The sequence below is a fragment of the Protopterus annectens genome, chromosome 2.part2 (assembly GCF_019279795.1).
Source record: "Protopterus annectens isolate FY-2018-M chromosome 2.part2, PAN1.0, whole genome shotgun sequence".
NCBI lineage: Eukaryota > Metazoa > Chordata > Ceratodontiformes > Protopteridae > Protopterus > Protopterus annectens.
The window spans coordinates 641,360,252-641,375,783 of NC_056730.1; the positions used below are offsets into that span (position 1 = coordinate 641,360,252).

The 15,532-nt window shown below is 37.5% G+C and overlaps 1 protein-coding gene across 5 annotated transcripts in view; it reads right to left on the reverse strand.

Annotated features, from left to right (window-relative positions):
- DYSF (dysferlin) overlaps positions 1-15,532 on the reverse strand; it is a 3,914,743-nt gene that overhangs the window by 2,136,206 nt on the left and 1,763,005 nt on the right. For 3 of the 5 annotated variants that reach the window (XM_044064060.1, XM_044064062.1, XM_044064059.1), the window contains exon 17: positions 6,759-6,794. The exons of the other annotated variants lie outside the window; for them this stretch is intronic. In XM_044064060.1, coding sequence (XP_043919995.1) covers positions 6,759-6,794 — 36 coding nt within the window. The remainder of the gene's footprint in view (positions 1-6,758; positions 6,795-15,532) is intronic. 5 annotated transcript variants of the gene reach the window in all.

Below are 15,532 nucleotides of genomic sequence, written 5' to 3' on the forward strand. Positions count from 1 at the left end.
TCTGTGTTATGTCATTTTTTTGTATTGTGCTTAGCAATAAGAAAATAAATAAATTTCAGTTTGAACTGTATCTCCAAAAAGCACTTTATTAACGTCTGCATGGAAATAAGATTAACTACTTTCGAAACTTCGTGGTCCTTTCTATAACCATGACATAAGCTACTTCACATCTGAAGATGGGACAATCTATATCCTGCAGACAGAATGCATTCTCAGCCATCTCCACCATTCGATGAAATGTTGCTCTTATATATTTATTTATTTGTTTCTCTGTTTGCTACACTTCCTTTACTGAAATGAGCTTTTACAATCTGTCTCTCACTCTGACTCTCCTCCCACTCTCTTCCACCTTATCCTGAAGAAGTACTAATGTGGGCCACACAAATATGCCACTCCTTCACAACTGCTCTGAACTATCTTGCTAAATATCTTTATCTATATGTTCTGTACACATTGTACCTGCTAGTCACCTATAGTAATGACCACTAACACTCTCTTCTCATCATTCTCAGTCACACCCAAAAGAAAAGTCCAGAAATGACCTACAAACACATCACACTATCAGTACCATCACTTATGGATGGGATGAAAGTAGCAAGCAGTGCAGGACAATCAAAATTCAGAGAACTCAAGTTTATGCTTCCCTTATTCTATGCATGTTATACGTCAATTGCTTTTCTTCACATAATTCCCCCAACACACACACACACACACACACACACACACACACACACACATGCGCACACGCACACACACACATTCACATGCTAAGATGCAGTACTGAGAAGAGAGACCTCTTAGAAACACATGCCCTACCTTTAAACAAACACAGCATCATCCACTAGTTGCTAATCTGCAGTTCCTGTTTTCCCCCTTCCCCACAGCAACATTATCAAGACTCCTCCTCTTCTGTCTTCTTCCTTTTCAGATGTTTCTTAATAATTGACATCCTTTCTTTACCATGGCTCAGCGGCAGTAATATGCTGCTTTTGATATCCTACTCTGGGTAAAAAAACTTCCCCATGATATTGTATACCTCAGACAAAGTCCACAGAATCATCAGAGGCCTGTGTTCTTCTCCAGGCCTTTCCTACAGCTAGTCACACTCACTGTTACTTTCTTCCTACAGTTCTTATTTCCTTTCTGTGATTTGGCAAGTCTTGTTTGCTAGATATTGACAATCTGCGGACTGACAGTAGCACCCCTACCATACAAGCACAGCTCATGATTTCCTGTTTGCAGTTTGTGCTACAATTCCAACCTTTCAGATAGATGCTCTCTGACATAGTTTGATTGGTCTGATATAAATGATGGCACTAAACTCTTGCACTTGTTACTTATTCACATACAATACTCTGCCTAGTTCATTTTGCATGTCTTGTTTTCTGACAATGGCTTCATTGTTCCATCATCGTAACAACTACCTTCAGAACTATAACAAAGTTACATTTTATTATTCCTGTTTACAAGAGTGACTTACACTTCCATCACTACTTTAAACATGTGGTCCCTTACACATTAACTCCTTACCATCACTAACAGCAACCAAAATAAGTCACTCCATGCAAAGACATATTTCAGATACTATTAAAGTCAGCCTCTTTATGTCCACTGATCTTGTCTCTGTGATATGACTATTATCAGCATACTCTGAATTACACCTAATGAGTAAGACAGTACACTTGTAATATTATACACTTTGGAAGCTTAAACTGTGTGTACTTTGTTTATAGGAAAACATCAGAACATTCACCAACATGGGAACAGTGCTTAACACTTTTTGACTAAAGCTGGCAAGGCCTGTCATTACCACAGGATTAGTAATGTGTAGCCATTTCATCACAAGCGTATAGTTTCATTTTCTATACTACTGTCACATATTTTCTTAAAAAATGTTCTCCTTTTCCCTTTCCAGAAAAATCTAATGAGATTTTAAACATATATCTGTGTGCCTGTATCTATACATTTTAACAACTGGATGGATTTGAGCAATGACAAATTGGAAGCCTCTGTAAGGTTAAGCAGTGACTCTTTGGCTTTAGTAGGGTCTACATATGAAATGCTTTGGTTCTCAAGCTTATTTGGTCTAAAAAAAAAAAAAGTATATCTTGTTTGTTAATTTCCCACCTTCTCTAACAAGATTAGTCCAGTTTGCAGGCTTTGCTGGTTTCAGGACTTTAGTTTCAGTGTTCAGAGCTATCCAGACCTTGCTGTGGTAGAGGGAGGTCCTACTGCTTACCAGTGAGAGTGGGAGCATTGTACTGCCTATCTAACACCAGAGGAGTAGTTTCCATCTCTAAAATTGCAATTTTATTGGCCATTTTTGGCTGATTTCTATCCCTTTCAACTTTCTAGCATAAGCATTTGTGCACCGTCAGGCTAAGGTTAAACTATTCCCGGTGCCAAAAGTCTGTTCTTCGAATTTTCCCTTAGAACTAGCTAGTTTATCAGCAGTAGCACTAAAATCTGTATACCTGTGCCTAGCACTTGCTCTAAAACTCGCTAAAAAGCACTAGGAAGCCTTAATTTGTTACAAGCACTCACTTCTCCTTAGTAATAAGGAGAAAATAGTCGTAGGCACTAGACAGCCTACAACTGCAATTACCTTGCCAAAAAGTAAGGGAAAGCAGCTCTTGTACTACACAAAGAAAGCACCTAACCAGGCATGACCAAGGCTCAGCTTCCGGTGATTTCTCCTGTCCACCAGGTGAATCTGGGCATACTGGGGCAATGCAGCAACTGCCTCATGTACACAGACAATCCTCTCCTCCTACCACCCAACACTACAACCTGCGAGAGATGCACTTACATAGTCAAAGTGGAAGCAAAGCCCTCTCCAGCCAAGATTGTGGTAGACAGTCAAGAGAAGAAGGTTAACACCCACACAACACATCAAACAACACATAGTCCTTCAAAACCCACACCACCAAAACCCACACATAGCTACACAAAACCCACAAATGCAGAGGCTCTGAACATTAACCTGCCCAAGTAACAAGGACCTCTGAAGCTTAAATGCAAAGAAATACCACCCCCCCAAACACAACCAAAGCATCACATAGCTCACAACACCAGTGTGCCACCCAACAGCAGCCCCTAAGGCAAGACAACGTGCCTAAAACTTTAGTCATAGGTGACTCTATAGTCAAGCACACTGATGTCCCACTCACCAGGCTAAACAAGGAGAAAATTATAGTTAGTTGCCTGTTGGGTGCCAGGATCCGTCACATAACGCATGCACTCAAGTCACTCCACAACAGGTACAAATATGACTCTTTCATTGTCCATGTTGGAGTGAATGACTTGAGACTTACCTCCCTGGACTACATGAAAAGAGACATGGAAGAGCTCTCAGATCATGTAGCCCAGGCAGGTATGACCCTAGCCCTGAGTATCGTCCTGCCATTGCCCAGAATGATACCACAGTATAAGGACAAAATGATTTACTTCAATAATTGGCTAAACTTCTGGTGTCATTCAAAGTGGATCCAGTATCTGTCTGCCTGGGATGACATGATCGACAAACCACAATGCTTTGCAAGACATGGTTTGCACTTGTCGCCCCTGGGATTCAGGTTACTGGCTAAGGTTCTTCATACCCCTATAGTGCCTTTTTTAGGCAAGGCTCAAAGGACAAAACTGGGTACAAGCAAGCAAAATCTGAAGGTAATGCTACTCAATGCTAGAAGTCTAAACCTCAAGATGCACTCTCTTGAGGCTCTCCTAAAAATGAAGAGCATCGATATGTGCAGTAACTGAGACCTGGTTCAAAGCTCCAGAGAGCACCCCTGCAATACCAGGCTACAACTCATATCACACTTTTCAGCCACCAAACCAGGACAGAAACACTAAAGGTGGAGGAGTGTCCATATTCACCAAGGATATTCACACTTCCAGGCTGGTTGCCCAACACAATGCATCTGAAATTCTCCAGGTGCAACTAACACTAGCTAAGACTGCAATACAAACTTGTTACAGATCTCCCACCATGCCCCAAGACTCTCACTGTGCCTTTATAAACATACTGGAAAATATTAAGATACAACCAAACACCCTAATACTGGGTGATTTCAACTACCCTGCCATTAACTGGGAAAACTACTCCTGTACCAACACCTTTGCTCAACGGTTCTTGGAATTCATAAATTCCAGCGCCCTAGAGTGATTAATTCATAGTCCCACCAGAGGAACCAATATTCTAGAACTGGTCATTACCAACATGGGAGATCGAGGCTCCACACCAGTTGACACCCCCTCATTGGTCAGATCAGACCATAAGCTAATCATCCTTGAAATCTACATCCCACCCCACCCCCTTTAAGAAAACCTCCGTAAAAAACTTCTTCAAAGCCAACTTCATGCTTCTCAAGTCAGAAGTAACAAATTTCATGACACCCATGCAGATGGGAACTGGAAGTTCAACTGCTGACTCCTTCACTAAGGTGCTGTATGAGCACATTTACTCGTGCATGGATTGAGCCATCTTAAATAGAACCAAGACGCTATCCTCTAAAAAAAGGAAGCCAATCTGGTGGTCCCCTGCCATAAACAAGCTGTATAACAGAAGGAAGAAACTGTTGCAGAAAAGAGGAAGAACCCAGGATTCAAAAAACTCCCTCACCAGCCTCAGTAGAAAACTGAGATCCCTCATAAAACCTTCCAAAGCTAGTTACAAAAACAAAATTGCCAAAGATTCCAAAGACAACCACAAGGCATTCTATAGCTGTGTCAAGAATCTAAATGGCAATACTCAGATCTGATCTGAGCTACAGCAGAATGGCACTAGATATACTGATCCAAAGGATATTGCTAATATCCTGGCAGATAGATTCAGTGCCAACTTCATCCCACTCTCACCCCCTAAAATGCCCATATCAATACCGAAAGAATGCCAAATTCTGGTAATCACAGCCACTCAGCTAAAAACCGCACTCTCCAAAGCCAAGAATATAGCATCCATGGGACCATATGATATCCCGGGCTGTGTACTGCATGAACTACAAAATGAACTGGCACCTTATCTATGTGTCATGTTTAATCATAGCCTCACCTCAGGCTTCATGCTCAGAGAGTGGCACATAGCTGCAGTCATCCCACTCCACAAGGGAGGATCCGCTTTGGATCCTGGGAACTACTGTCCCATCAGTCTGATGAGCCTGATCTGCAAGGCCATGGAACGTATTAGCATGGAACTTATAAACAAAGACATTGGCAACCTTCAAACAATGGACCCCACCCAGTTCGGGTTTGTGAAGGGCCGATCTTGCCTCCTGAACCTGATCAACTTTTTCGAATCAGTCTCCAGAACCGTGGACAAGGGTAAGGTGGTTCACACAGCCTATTTGGACCTCACCAAGGCTTTCAACACTATCCCCCATGCTGGAATCATAGATAAACTTACTAAGCTGGGCATTAATCCCTACGTCACTCGATGGGTTCCAAACTGGCTTACTGACAGAACACACACTGTAAAAGTAGCCGACTCCAAATCCAGCTCCAGACAAGTGACAAGTGGTATACCGCAGGGTTCTGTCCTGGGACCACTCTTGTTTAGCATCTACTTCTCTGAAGTACAACCCAACACTAAGGGACACTGGTTTACAAAGTTCATAGAGGACTGCAAGCTGGGAGCCATTATTGAATCTCCAAATGATGTGGATATACTACAAAAGGGCCTTACCGAAACAGATGCCTGGTGCCAGAGTCATGGGCTCAAACTAAATGCCAAAAATGTATAGTTGTCCCCTTTGGGAAAAAACATGTACCTGTGAACTACCACATTGGTGGCAGTACACTAAACACCAAAAGTGTGATAAGATACCTAGGGACACAGGTGGACAGTGATCTCACCTTTAATAACCACATAGCCACACTAGTTAGAGAATCCTTCTACGTGGCACACCTCATCACTAAGGGCTTTTTAGATCCATTATAGAATACAATGTCCCATTTGGTATGTACCTCACAAGACATTTGCAACTACTAGAAAGGCCGCAGAAATACCACACAAAAAGAATCGCAGGCCTAAAGCAGATGCCTTATTCTGACTGTCTAAAGAATCTCCAGCTATACTCTGTCGCATATCGCCTACTCGGAGGCAATCTCTGCCTAATATACAAGGCCTTGTCAGACCCAGAGTTGTTGGACATACTACACTTAAAGAAATCCCAATCCCTCAGAGCCACATACTCCAGGGATCTTAACCTTGTCATCACGATGAATAGAACATGCTGGAGGGATAGGTTCCTGACCCAGAGACTCCCCATACTCTGGAATAGGCTACCCATACATGTCAGGCAGAGCTCCTCAATGGCCCTCTTCAAGAGGAACCTTGACGACTGGATAAGAGATAGGAAATTCACCCCGGGAATCACATCAGTAGCCTTACTAGAATGGGGTCCAAGAAAGTAAATATTTGTGGGAAGCAATAGTCAGGGAATCGTTATGGCTAGGCTTGTATAGGCCCTAGGGCCAATAGTCTAGTACCTACCTATGAACCTATGAACCTAAGTGTTAGCGTAAACAGCAACTTAAAATTGAAAACTAATTGTTATCTCTCTTTGTGGAAGCTAATGTTTTAGAATGGTGTTATAAATAACACAATTCATGTCGACGGTAAAACAGTGATATCCTCATTTTGTGGTTGGATTTTATACTAAAACCCCATAAATCAAATCCTAAAAGGTCCTACATAGACACAATTCATAAAATAGGTTTTACTGCAAAAATTGTGAAAAAATCATCTTCAAGTGACGTACAGCTGGCAGTTTTCCGGGACTTTGAGGAAGACTCATCTGAAGCATAAAGAAATGGACAACAATTAGGGAAGATAAAAAAAGTTTGCAAATATACAGTACAAACAGAAGAGAAAGAAAAAATAATTCCTTTAAGGATATCAAAACCAGTGCGGAGACCATCATATGCCGCACAAATACTGGATTAAAACCAAAAAGCAGCATGCACATCTTCAGACTGAAAGTAAAATGCAACACAAGTTTTCTAATGGGGTGACAAACAAGCCAAAGATGAAAAAGACCTGCCAGCAATGAAAGCTGTGAGAGTACATAATGAATTTGAAAACACAGTCATATCTGTGTGTACTTTGGAAATATGAGGTACACTGCCAGATGCAGATAAAGTTTGCAAAACTGAATGATTTTGTATGAGATGTATGTCTTCCACCCAAATAAATAATCCTTTTTGGCTAGTGGCCAGAGAACTGGTACATTTCCAGCAGCCATGGGGTGCTAAATATACTGTAGTATATTTTAACCACATGATACATGCGTTTTAACAGTTAAGAGATTTTCATCACTACCTCTATGTCAGTCTGTGATACAAACAGTAGAAAGTTACCCAACAGCATATTCGGTCCAGGTTCAGTATTTCCTATTTTAACACTTCTTTATAAATGATGGATCTCCCTCACCCAGTGGTGCAGGTATCCATAGAGCACCATAACTGAATGTCCAGTGTTCTGCCATTTTTTTTTTTGGATAAAGCATAGGCAATATTACATTACTTTATAGTTTCAGATATACTCCTATACCAAAAAAGGGAGAAAATTCATATTTTGTTGTGTAACGTTGTTGTGAGCATGAAAAGAATGGTGTCACACAGGTTTTGAAATATCTTTCTGGCAGTGTGAAACTTAGGAATGCTGAATAGGTTATTATGATGACACATATATATATTTTTAAACAAGGTTTTCTTTCTTATTCACTGTACTTCTTTGAGCTGGCTTTAAGACAGCTAAACTATTTTTCCTTTTATTTCCAGCACTGCGCATAGCTTAGATATATGAGGTGTGGAAAAGGCAATACACACTTATTTTTATTGGAAGGTCAGAATCATTAATACTTTTTCCAAACCAGGAAGAAGTTCTAAACCATAATTAACAATCCACGGAGACAATATGATAATGTGGATTGACTAATACATATAAAACTTTAACACCTAATTGTGTCAGACAAGGGATGTCACACTTCTTTTGTGCTTAGCATTTCATCAGGGACATGCATGGCTTTTCTGTTTGCTTCTGTCACATTACTGAGACAGGTGAGAATGGTTTTGCAATGAAATCATTCAAATTTACTTTGAAACAAATGATGTACGGTGTATAGAAAATAATAAGTAGGCAGACACACTCAGCACTTTGTGAGCTCCAACACAATTAAACAATGCTTAGTTGATTTTCTTGCAAAATACTAAGGCAGAAACAAGAAAACCATGACCTAAAAAGGTGATCCATACAGAGACAAATAAAATATAAAGACTGACTGCCTCCTCACCCTATATAACAAACTGATACTGTACCAAAAGGCACTGTTTTGTAAAAAAAAAATACCTCCTCAAATAACAATATTGATACTTCTCAAATTGCTGGCATTATTGACTGACTAATTCTCAGGGAGGTACTAGAAAATCAATAATTTTATGAGGAACAGGATCAAAATATGAGGCAAAGTCAAGGTTGTTCTGCAAAAGCAGAAACAATAGAGAGATATGACAATATTTCAGCTTTCTGTTGCTCAGCCAGGTAAAATGTTAGAGTAATAGTGAAAAAAAGTAACAGTGACAGTAAAGAATGCAGTTAGTAAAATTAACAGCAAATTTAATCTATCAATGTCATATCAGGCAAACGGTTGATAAGCTTTGTAGTTAAAAAACAGTGTTTGACATGAACACAGCAGACTCAAATGTGAGATACCAGTTTCAAATTCTAAGAACCAACAGCCCAAAAGGCAGCTAATAAATTAAACTAAATGATTACTTTCACTGAAAAATCATTAGGCAAAAACAAAAAGTTTACACTGCAGTCTGACAGATAAAGATAAGCTCTGGGAATTTGGAAGAGTATAACAAATTTTTACTTTTTAATCAGCCGGTCTACAAGAAGACTTGCCTTGATGGGCTGACCTTTTCTACTAGTTAATGTTCAGAAAAAATCTACAAATACTGCCTGTATGGATGCCCTTGGACCCAAAATGGTAAGACATAAAGTACTGTCTACATAACTACACACATCCATAAAGCAGCTAGTTTGCCTCATGCTACTAGTGAGTAGTTTCCTGCAAATCAGGAAATAAAAATGAGGATTTGGAATTTATATTATTAAACAAGAAATAAGCAGTTATATACTTGCCTAACTTGCAGTGAACTCCACTACCAAAAGCAGGTGACAAACCACTCAAAATGGAGATTGAACTAGGTTATTCCCGATGCATCAAGGCATGACATGATGTCAATGGTGCAACAGGAGGCACACTTGTCTGGTGCAGGAGACTGTGGTTTCTATCCCTACACCAGGGAGATGGATTGTTGACACTGCAGTGCTGTAAAAGTGGAGGTGCTACACTTCTGAGTGTGTCATTCTTCAGATGAGGCCTTAAACTAAGGCCCCATCTGATTATGTTGGTAGTAGCTCAGGTGGATGAAAAAGATCCCACAACATCTATCAAAAAGAGTAGGGGTCCTTTGTTTAACACAGCATACAAAATTATTTACATATTTACAAACTTTACATATTTATAGGCACATATATAGATTTCTATTTGTTACTATTTTTCATTTTTCTTATAACATCCTCATTGTTATTCTTATATTCTTGAACCTCACTCCTTCTACAACCATAATCTGATTTTTTGCAATATATCTGTTAAAATCAATTTCCCATTAAACACAATTTCATTCCATTTTCATTCCAAATAACCCATATTATATAAAATATATTCTTATCTATCACTCTCACATATTCTTTCTTCTAATTCTTATATTAGTCATACATAATTATAATTATTATACTAACCACACATAATACCATTCATACCTGTATTAAGTCATTAATATTCTTCAAATATTTATTCTCACAACTTCTTCCAGAGTTTTACCACTCTTTGACATTTCAAAAAATATGCTCTGTTGTCTCTTCTTCCCCACAAAATAAACACATTCTTTCAACTCTTGTTATATGGCTCATTCCAATTTACTTGTAACTTATTTATTACCAGTCTTCATAGGAAATATTGGCCCTTTGCTTTTTTACTACACCACTTTTTCCTTACTTCAATAGCTTTAATCACTTTTTCTGGTAAATTTCCACACATATTTACATAATAGTATTGTTTTCTCACATACCTCTATTTTTTCAATACCATAAATTTTATTTTCAATGTTAGCATTTTTCTTCATAATTTGTCATTTCTTCATTCTTTTTCTCTTTTTCTTATCCTCATCATTTCCCAGACTATGTTGTTCTGATATTTAAACATTCTCATTCTCTTCCTTTACCCACCTTAATACTCTATACAGGTTTAAAGAAGCAGAGTAAAATACTGGATTTAGTAACACTAATCCCTCTTCATCTTCACTCATATGCAACACATCTCTTTTCATTGGGATTAATCTTGAACCACACATGACAGAAAATACCAACTGCACAATTTACTTTTCATATTTTACTGGGATCATATAAAAATGGCAATTACACTAGTTTTCCCACTATTCCTGAACAGTAATCTATATGTTCTCCACAGAAGACGTTTCTTTCATTTCTTTTATCATCCCACTGTATCATAACTGCATCATTTTACCAACATGTATTCTTAGTAAGGACAGTTCATTCATTAAAAATACATACTCATAATCTTCATCATGTCACCCAAACCCTTCTTTTTATTTTTTTCAAAATCATTACCTTTTCTTATAAACATCAATTTAGACAAACTGCAACTTCCCTCATCCACAATTTGATCTTAGTAACTACAACTATATCATCTGTTTATGTCAAAACAACTAGTATCACATATCCAGCAATTTTAATTTTCTAAGCTAATTTTCTCAACTATCATATTCATCATCAATGCAAAAGTTATTCCACTCATGGGATATCCTTGTTTTATACCACATTTCATGCAAATTCCTTTACTCAGCCACCCATGCACTAACACTCTTATCCCATTATTCTGATATTCCTTTACTCAGCCACCCATGCACTAACACTCTCACTCTATTATTCTGATATTCCTTTACTCAGCCATCCATGCACTAACACTCACACCCTATTATTCTGATATGCTGACATACACACTCTTCTAATTCTGCTACCTATTCCATACTTTTCCATAGCATTCCACAAAGCATCATGTCCCACTGTATCAAATGCCTTTCTGTTATCACTTACTATAAATTTCACATCTTACTTTTTACTTACATCATCTGCAATTTTTCTCATGATCAATAATAATTCTTGACATCCCTTCCCCTTTATGCCATATATACGTTCTTCCATGATATCCCGCATCCTTCTTTCCATTCCCCTCTGTATTATTCCCATACAAATGTTATAATCTGTGTTATTTAATGTGACAGATCTCCCTTTTAGTATTTCACTCTTCTCATCTTTCTACTACATAAATTATAACATCCCACTACATAACCCCTCATAAACAAAATCTTTTTTCAACTATTCATTCTGTACATTTACAAAATATCCTCTTTGCCAGTCCATTAATTTCTTGTACATTCCATACCTTATACCATTTGGGCCTAATACTGAATCAACAGTTACTTTCTTAAGTACTTCATCCAATTCACTAACAGTATTTTTTTTCAAATTCTTCCTTAACTGGTTCTGGAAATTTCTGTATTTTCTGTTTTCTCTTATTTGCCATCCATAAATTCTTATGCATATTTTTCTACATGCTATACTGCAATATTCATAATTTGCTGGTGTTCTTTTAGCTCTTCTTTTACATTTTTTTTTTCATTTTTCTCATTATACTAATATCCGGTTTTACTTGTTGAGTCTTTCAGCTTTTCCCGGTTAGGGGTCACCACAGCGGAACTCCGGTCCGCTAATGATTGGTAGTTGACCTTTACGTGCCGAGTTACCAGCCCTGACGCACAACCTTCAATGAAGGTACGCCCATTCACGCATGTCTCCACGCAGAAGACGCTCTAGCTGAGAATCGAACCGGACAGCGTCTTACTGTGAGGCGACAACGCTACCGCAGCACCACCATAATATTCGGTTTTACTATTTTATCCAAATATGAAGATACATCCTCCTTTCTCTCTTGTAAACATATCTCTGCCTAAAGATCAATGCATTAAATTTTCTCATTTTCTTTTATGTATTTATTTTTCTTTATCACAATACTCTCTTGCATTATTCTTCAAATTCTCTGATGCATTTCTACACATTTTCCCATATTTCACTTTGCCTTCCTTTCTTAAATCATCCTGCCACTAAAAAAGTACTTTTTGTAAATCTTTTTAAATTCAGTCCTCCAATCAGACCAGTTTTTACAGTCCATCATGGTTACTTGACTTTTCCATTACTCCCCTCTCTTCAATTTCATTTCATAATTTCTCATTTATTCCTTTTACTCCCTTTATATTTTAATAACCTCCCCTTTCTGCATAATCGCCATCAATACTGCTAAATGGTCTGAGAACCCCCTTACAATTTTATCACCATCTCCTGCCCCCTAGCCTTCCAAAAATAAAATAAATCCATTTCAATGAGTTCCACAATGACTGCACATTGAATAACAGTTTAATTCTAGCTCTTCCAGTATGAAAACAGAATCTTAACAGGGAAAGCCAGTGAATCTAGATTTCTGAGTAAATTTCAGTGACTGGCTAGTAAGTGCGCTGCCTGAATGCCAAGAAAAAAGAAATAAAGAGGACCTGAAGGAAAAACAGCTACAAAAGGTAACAAAAACACTGACTGGCAAAAGTACTGTAGCTGCTCAACAAAAAGTACAACCTCCAGACATGACTTCCAGTAATTTAAGGAAAATATAAGGCAACTGCACACAGACCTAACTAAAATAAATGGAACACTGATGCAGTACATCAACTCAAACAATAAAAGGCTGGAAAAAATGGAAGAAGCTTTAAACAGGTATTCAGATAAGGTGGTAAAACTGCAAAGCTCAGAGGTCAAAATGAAGAAAAGGCTGGCAGAATATGAGACTGTACAAGAAGAGATGTTTAAAAAATAATAGAATTAGAGGACATAACATGCAGGGAAAAACACAGATTTTCTGGTGTACCAGAGAAGCTAGAAGGAACATACCACATTAATTATATGAAAGCACAGATAAGCAACTGGACTGGTATTCCACAACAGGAATTGTTAACTGAAAGGGCACATCATGTCTATGTTCCAAACCTGGCTATGAGAAAGCAATCTAGAGCTTTAATAGTAAAAATGTAATCTTACCAGCAGAAATAGTTGATTCTGACAAAACTGTGGCAGAAGGACAAAATACTAAAAGTGGGAGACAGCAGAGTGGTTATAGAGAATGACTATTCGTACACCAGGAAGAAGAGGAGTAAATATATCCCATTACTCAGAGAATGCCAAGATGCAGGCATGGGATTCAAACTGCTGTACACAGCTATCTTCAAAATATTTTACTGTGGAGGAACAAAATTATTTTTTGATGAAGTACATGCTAAGGAAGAAATACAAAAGTCTGTTTCTTGATCTTTTGGTAATTAAGACCACAGAGAGGCTGTGCCAGTGAAACCTTTTCCAGTGTTTCAATGGAAAATGTTTGAGAAAAGTAAAAAAGAACAATAGTTTACTAGAAGAATTAAGAGTACATTGGAAATGAAGCACAGACAGAGTTTCAGAGATGGAGATGAACAGTAATAGAACAAGAAAATCTGGAAATATTGTATTTTCTTGGACTTTGTTAAACTTGTAGGGGACTCTAAAGCATATTCCCTACTTCATGTCATTAATGTTCGGAAAATATTCAGGAGAGGGAAGAGGAGGAAGAAAGTTAATGGTAATGGTAAATAAAACATTTTTTTTCTTAATAGTACTATTTAAATAGTGCTTGATTTTCTTTGCATAAATCAATTTTTTTCAGTTATTTTTAATTGCAATGGGGATACTAGTGTAAACAGGTTCTCCTGTTTTTTTTTTTCTTTCTCCCTTCTTCTCTCTTTCTCCTTGTTCAGTTTTAATAAATATGGGCACTGCAACATAAAAAATGATCTGGTTAAAAGAGCATGACAAAAGAAATATTAGTGTGATTTTTTTCATTCTTGCAATGGTGAATTGCTGGGTTAAGGCCATTAGCTTAATCTAGTAACACATTTTAAGAGAAAGCATGTAAATGAAAAATCATATTGAATATTATAAGGCTTTTTTTCTAGTAAACAGTTTTGTGTCTTGTTGACAATCTTATAAAGAGAAATGGCTTGGAGAAAATGTTTTCTGAAAAAAAAAACGTAAAAATCACCCTCAAGGAATTAACTGTGCTGCAAACCACCACAATACAAGATACAAAAGAAAAATGTTACACAGAAATATGGCCGGCATATAAATGAAAACTCAAGGCTTTATTAAAAAACAAAAAACAGTAAGCACTTTCAAACTATACAAAGTGTTTCTTCAGACCACATAGACTGATACAATCCAACTTCATTAAAATACAAAAGCAATATAATCAGTCTTCCAATCAAATCAAACAAAATGTTAATAAGCAATTCAAAACAGCCATAAAACATTAATATCCAATGAATGATTAAAATTACCTAAAAATATCTCTAGCTTTCAGGACAGGTCTTAAAGAGACCTGTCCCTGTAACCCTGTAACTTATCAGCTTATAAACTAATAATCCAATACAACTCCTGATTTTCAGTGAAATTCTTACAATCACCCATTCTAATACTTCTAAAAATTCTCTCTATAACCATAAAGACAAAGGAGTGGCCCAAACCTTTTTCTAGTACTTGCTTCGCAAGCACACTTCAGGGATCTCCAGTGCGAATGCTGTAAAAATGTTACCTAATCTATTCCATTAAGGAATGGTTCATATTTCCAGCATAAAAACCCATACAGGCTTCACACCTAGAAAAATAAACAACATCAGTAGTACTACAATCAGCATAGACATTAAACTTAAAGATTACCTGTGTTAGTGGATGAATAAAGACATTAGATCTATCTATACAGGCACAGAAATTGCATCTATTGCAGCAATGCATACACATTTGTAAGTGACTGTAACAGTTTCTCTGAAAATTGGGAGCTGTATTGGATTATTAGATTACAAGACAATAAGTTACAGGGGTTAAATGGATGGAGACCCATGCTGACAGCTAGAGATTTTTTTTTTAGTAATTTTAATCATTCATTGGATATCAGTGATATATGGCTGTTTTGAATTGCTTATTAACATTTTGTTTGATTTGACTGGAAGATTGATTGTATTGTTTTTGTATGTTAATGAAGTTGGATTGTATCAATCTATGTGGTCTGAAGAAGCTCTCTGTATAGTGTGAAAGTGCTTACCGCTTCTTGTTTTGTATATTCCTGCCATGTTTCTGGGCTGTAACATTTTTCTTTTGTATCTTGTATTGTGGTGGTTTGCAGCACAGTTAATTCCTCAAGGGTGATTTTTAATTTTTTTTCTGGTTACTGTTTTCCCTCTCGGGAGCATGGCTGAGGACTTTGATCGCTCAGCTGAAGTGGATTTTAATTCTAATTCCTTGGATGGTGGTAAT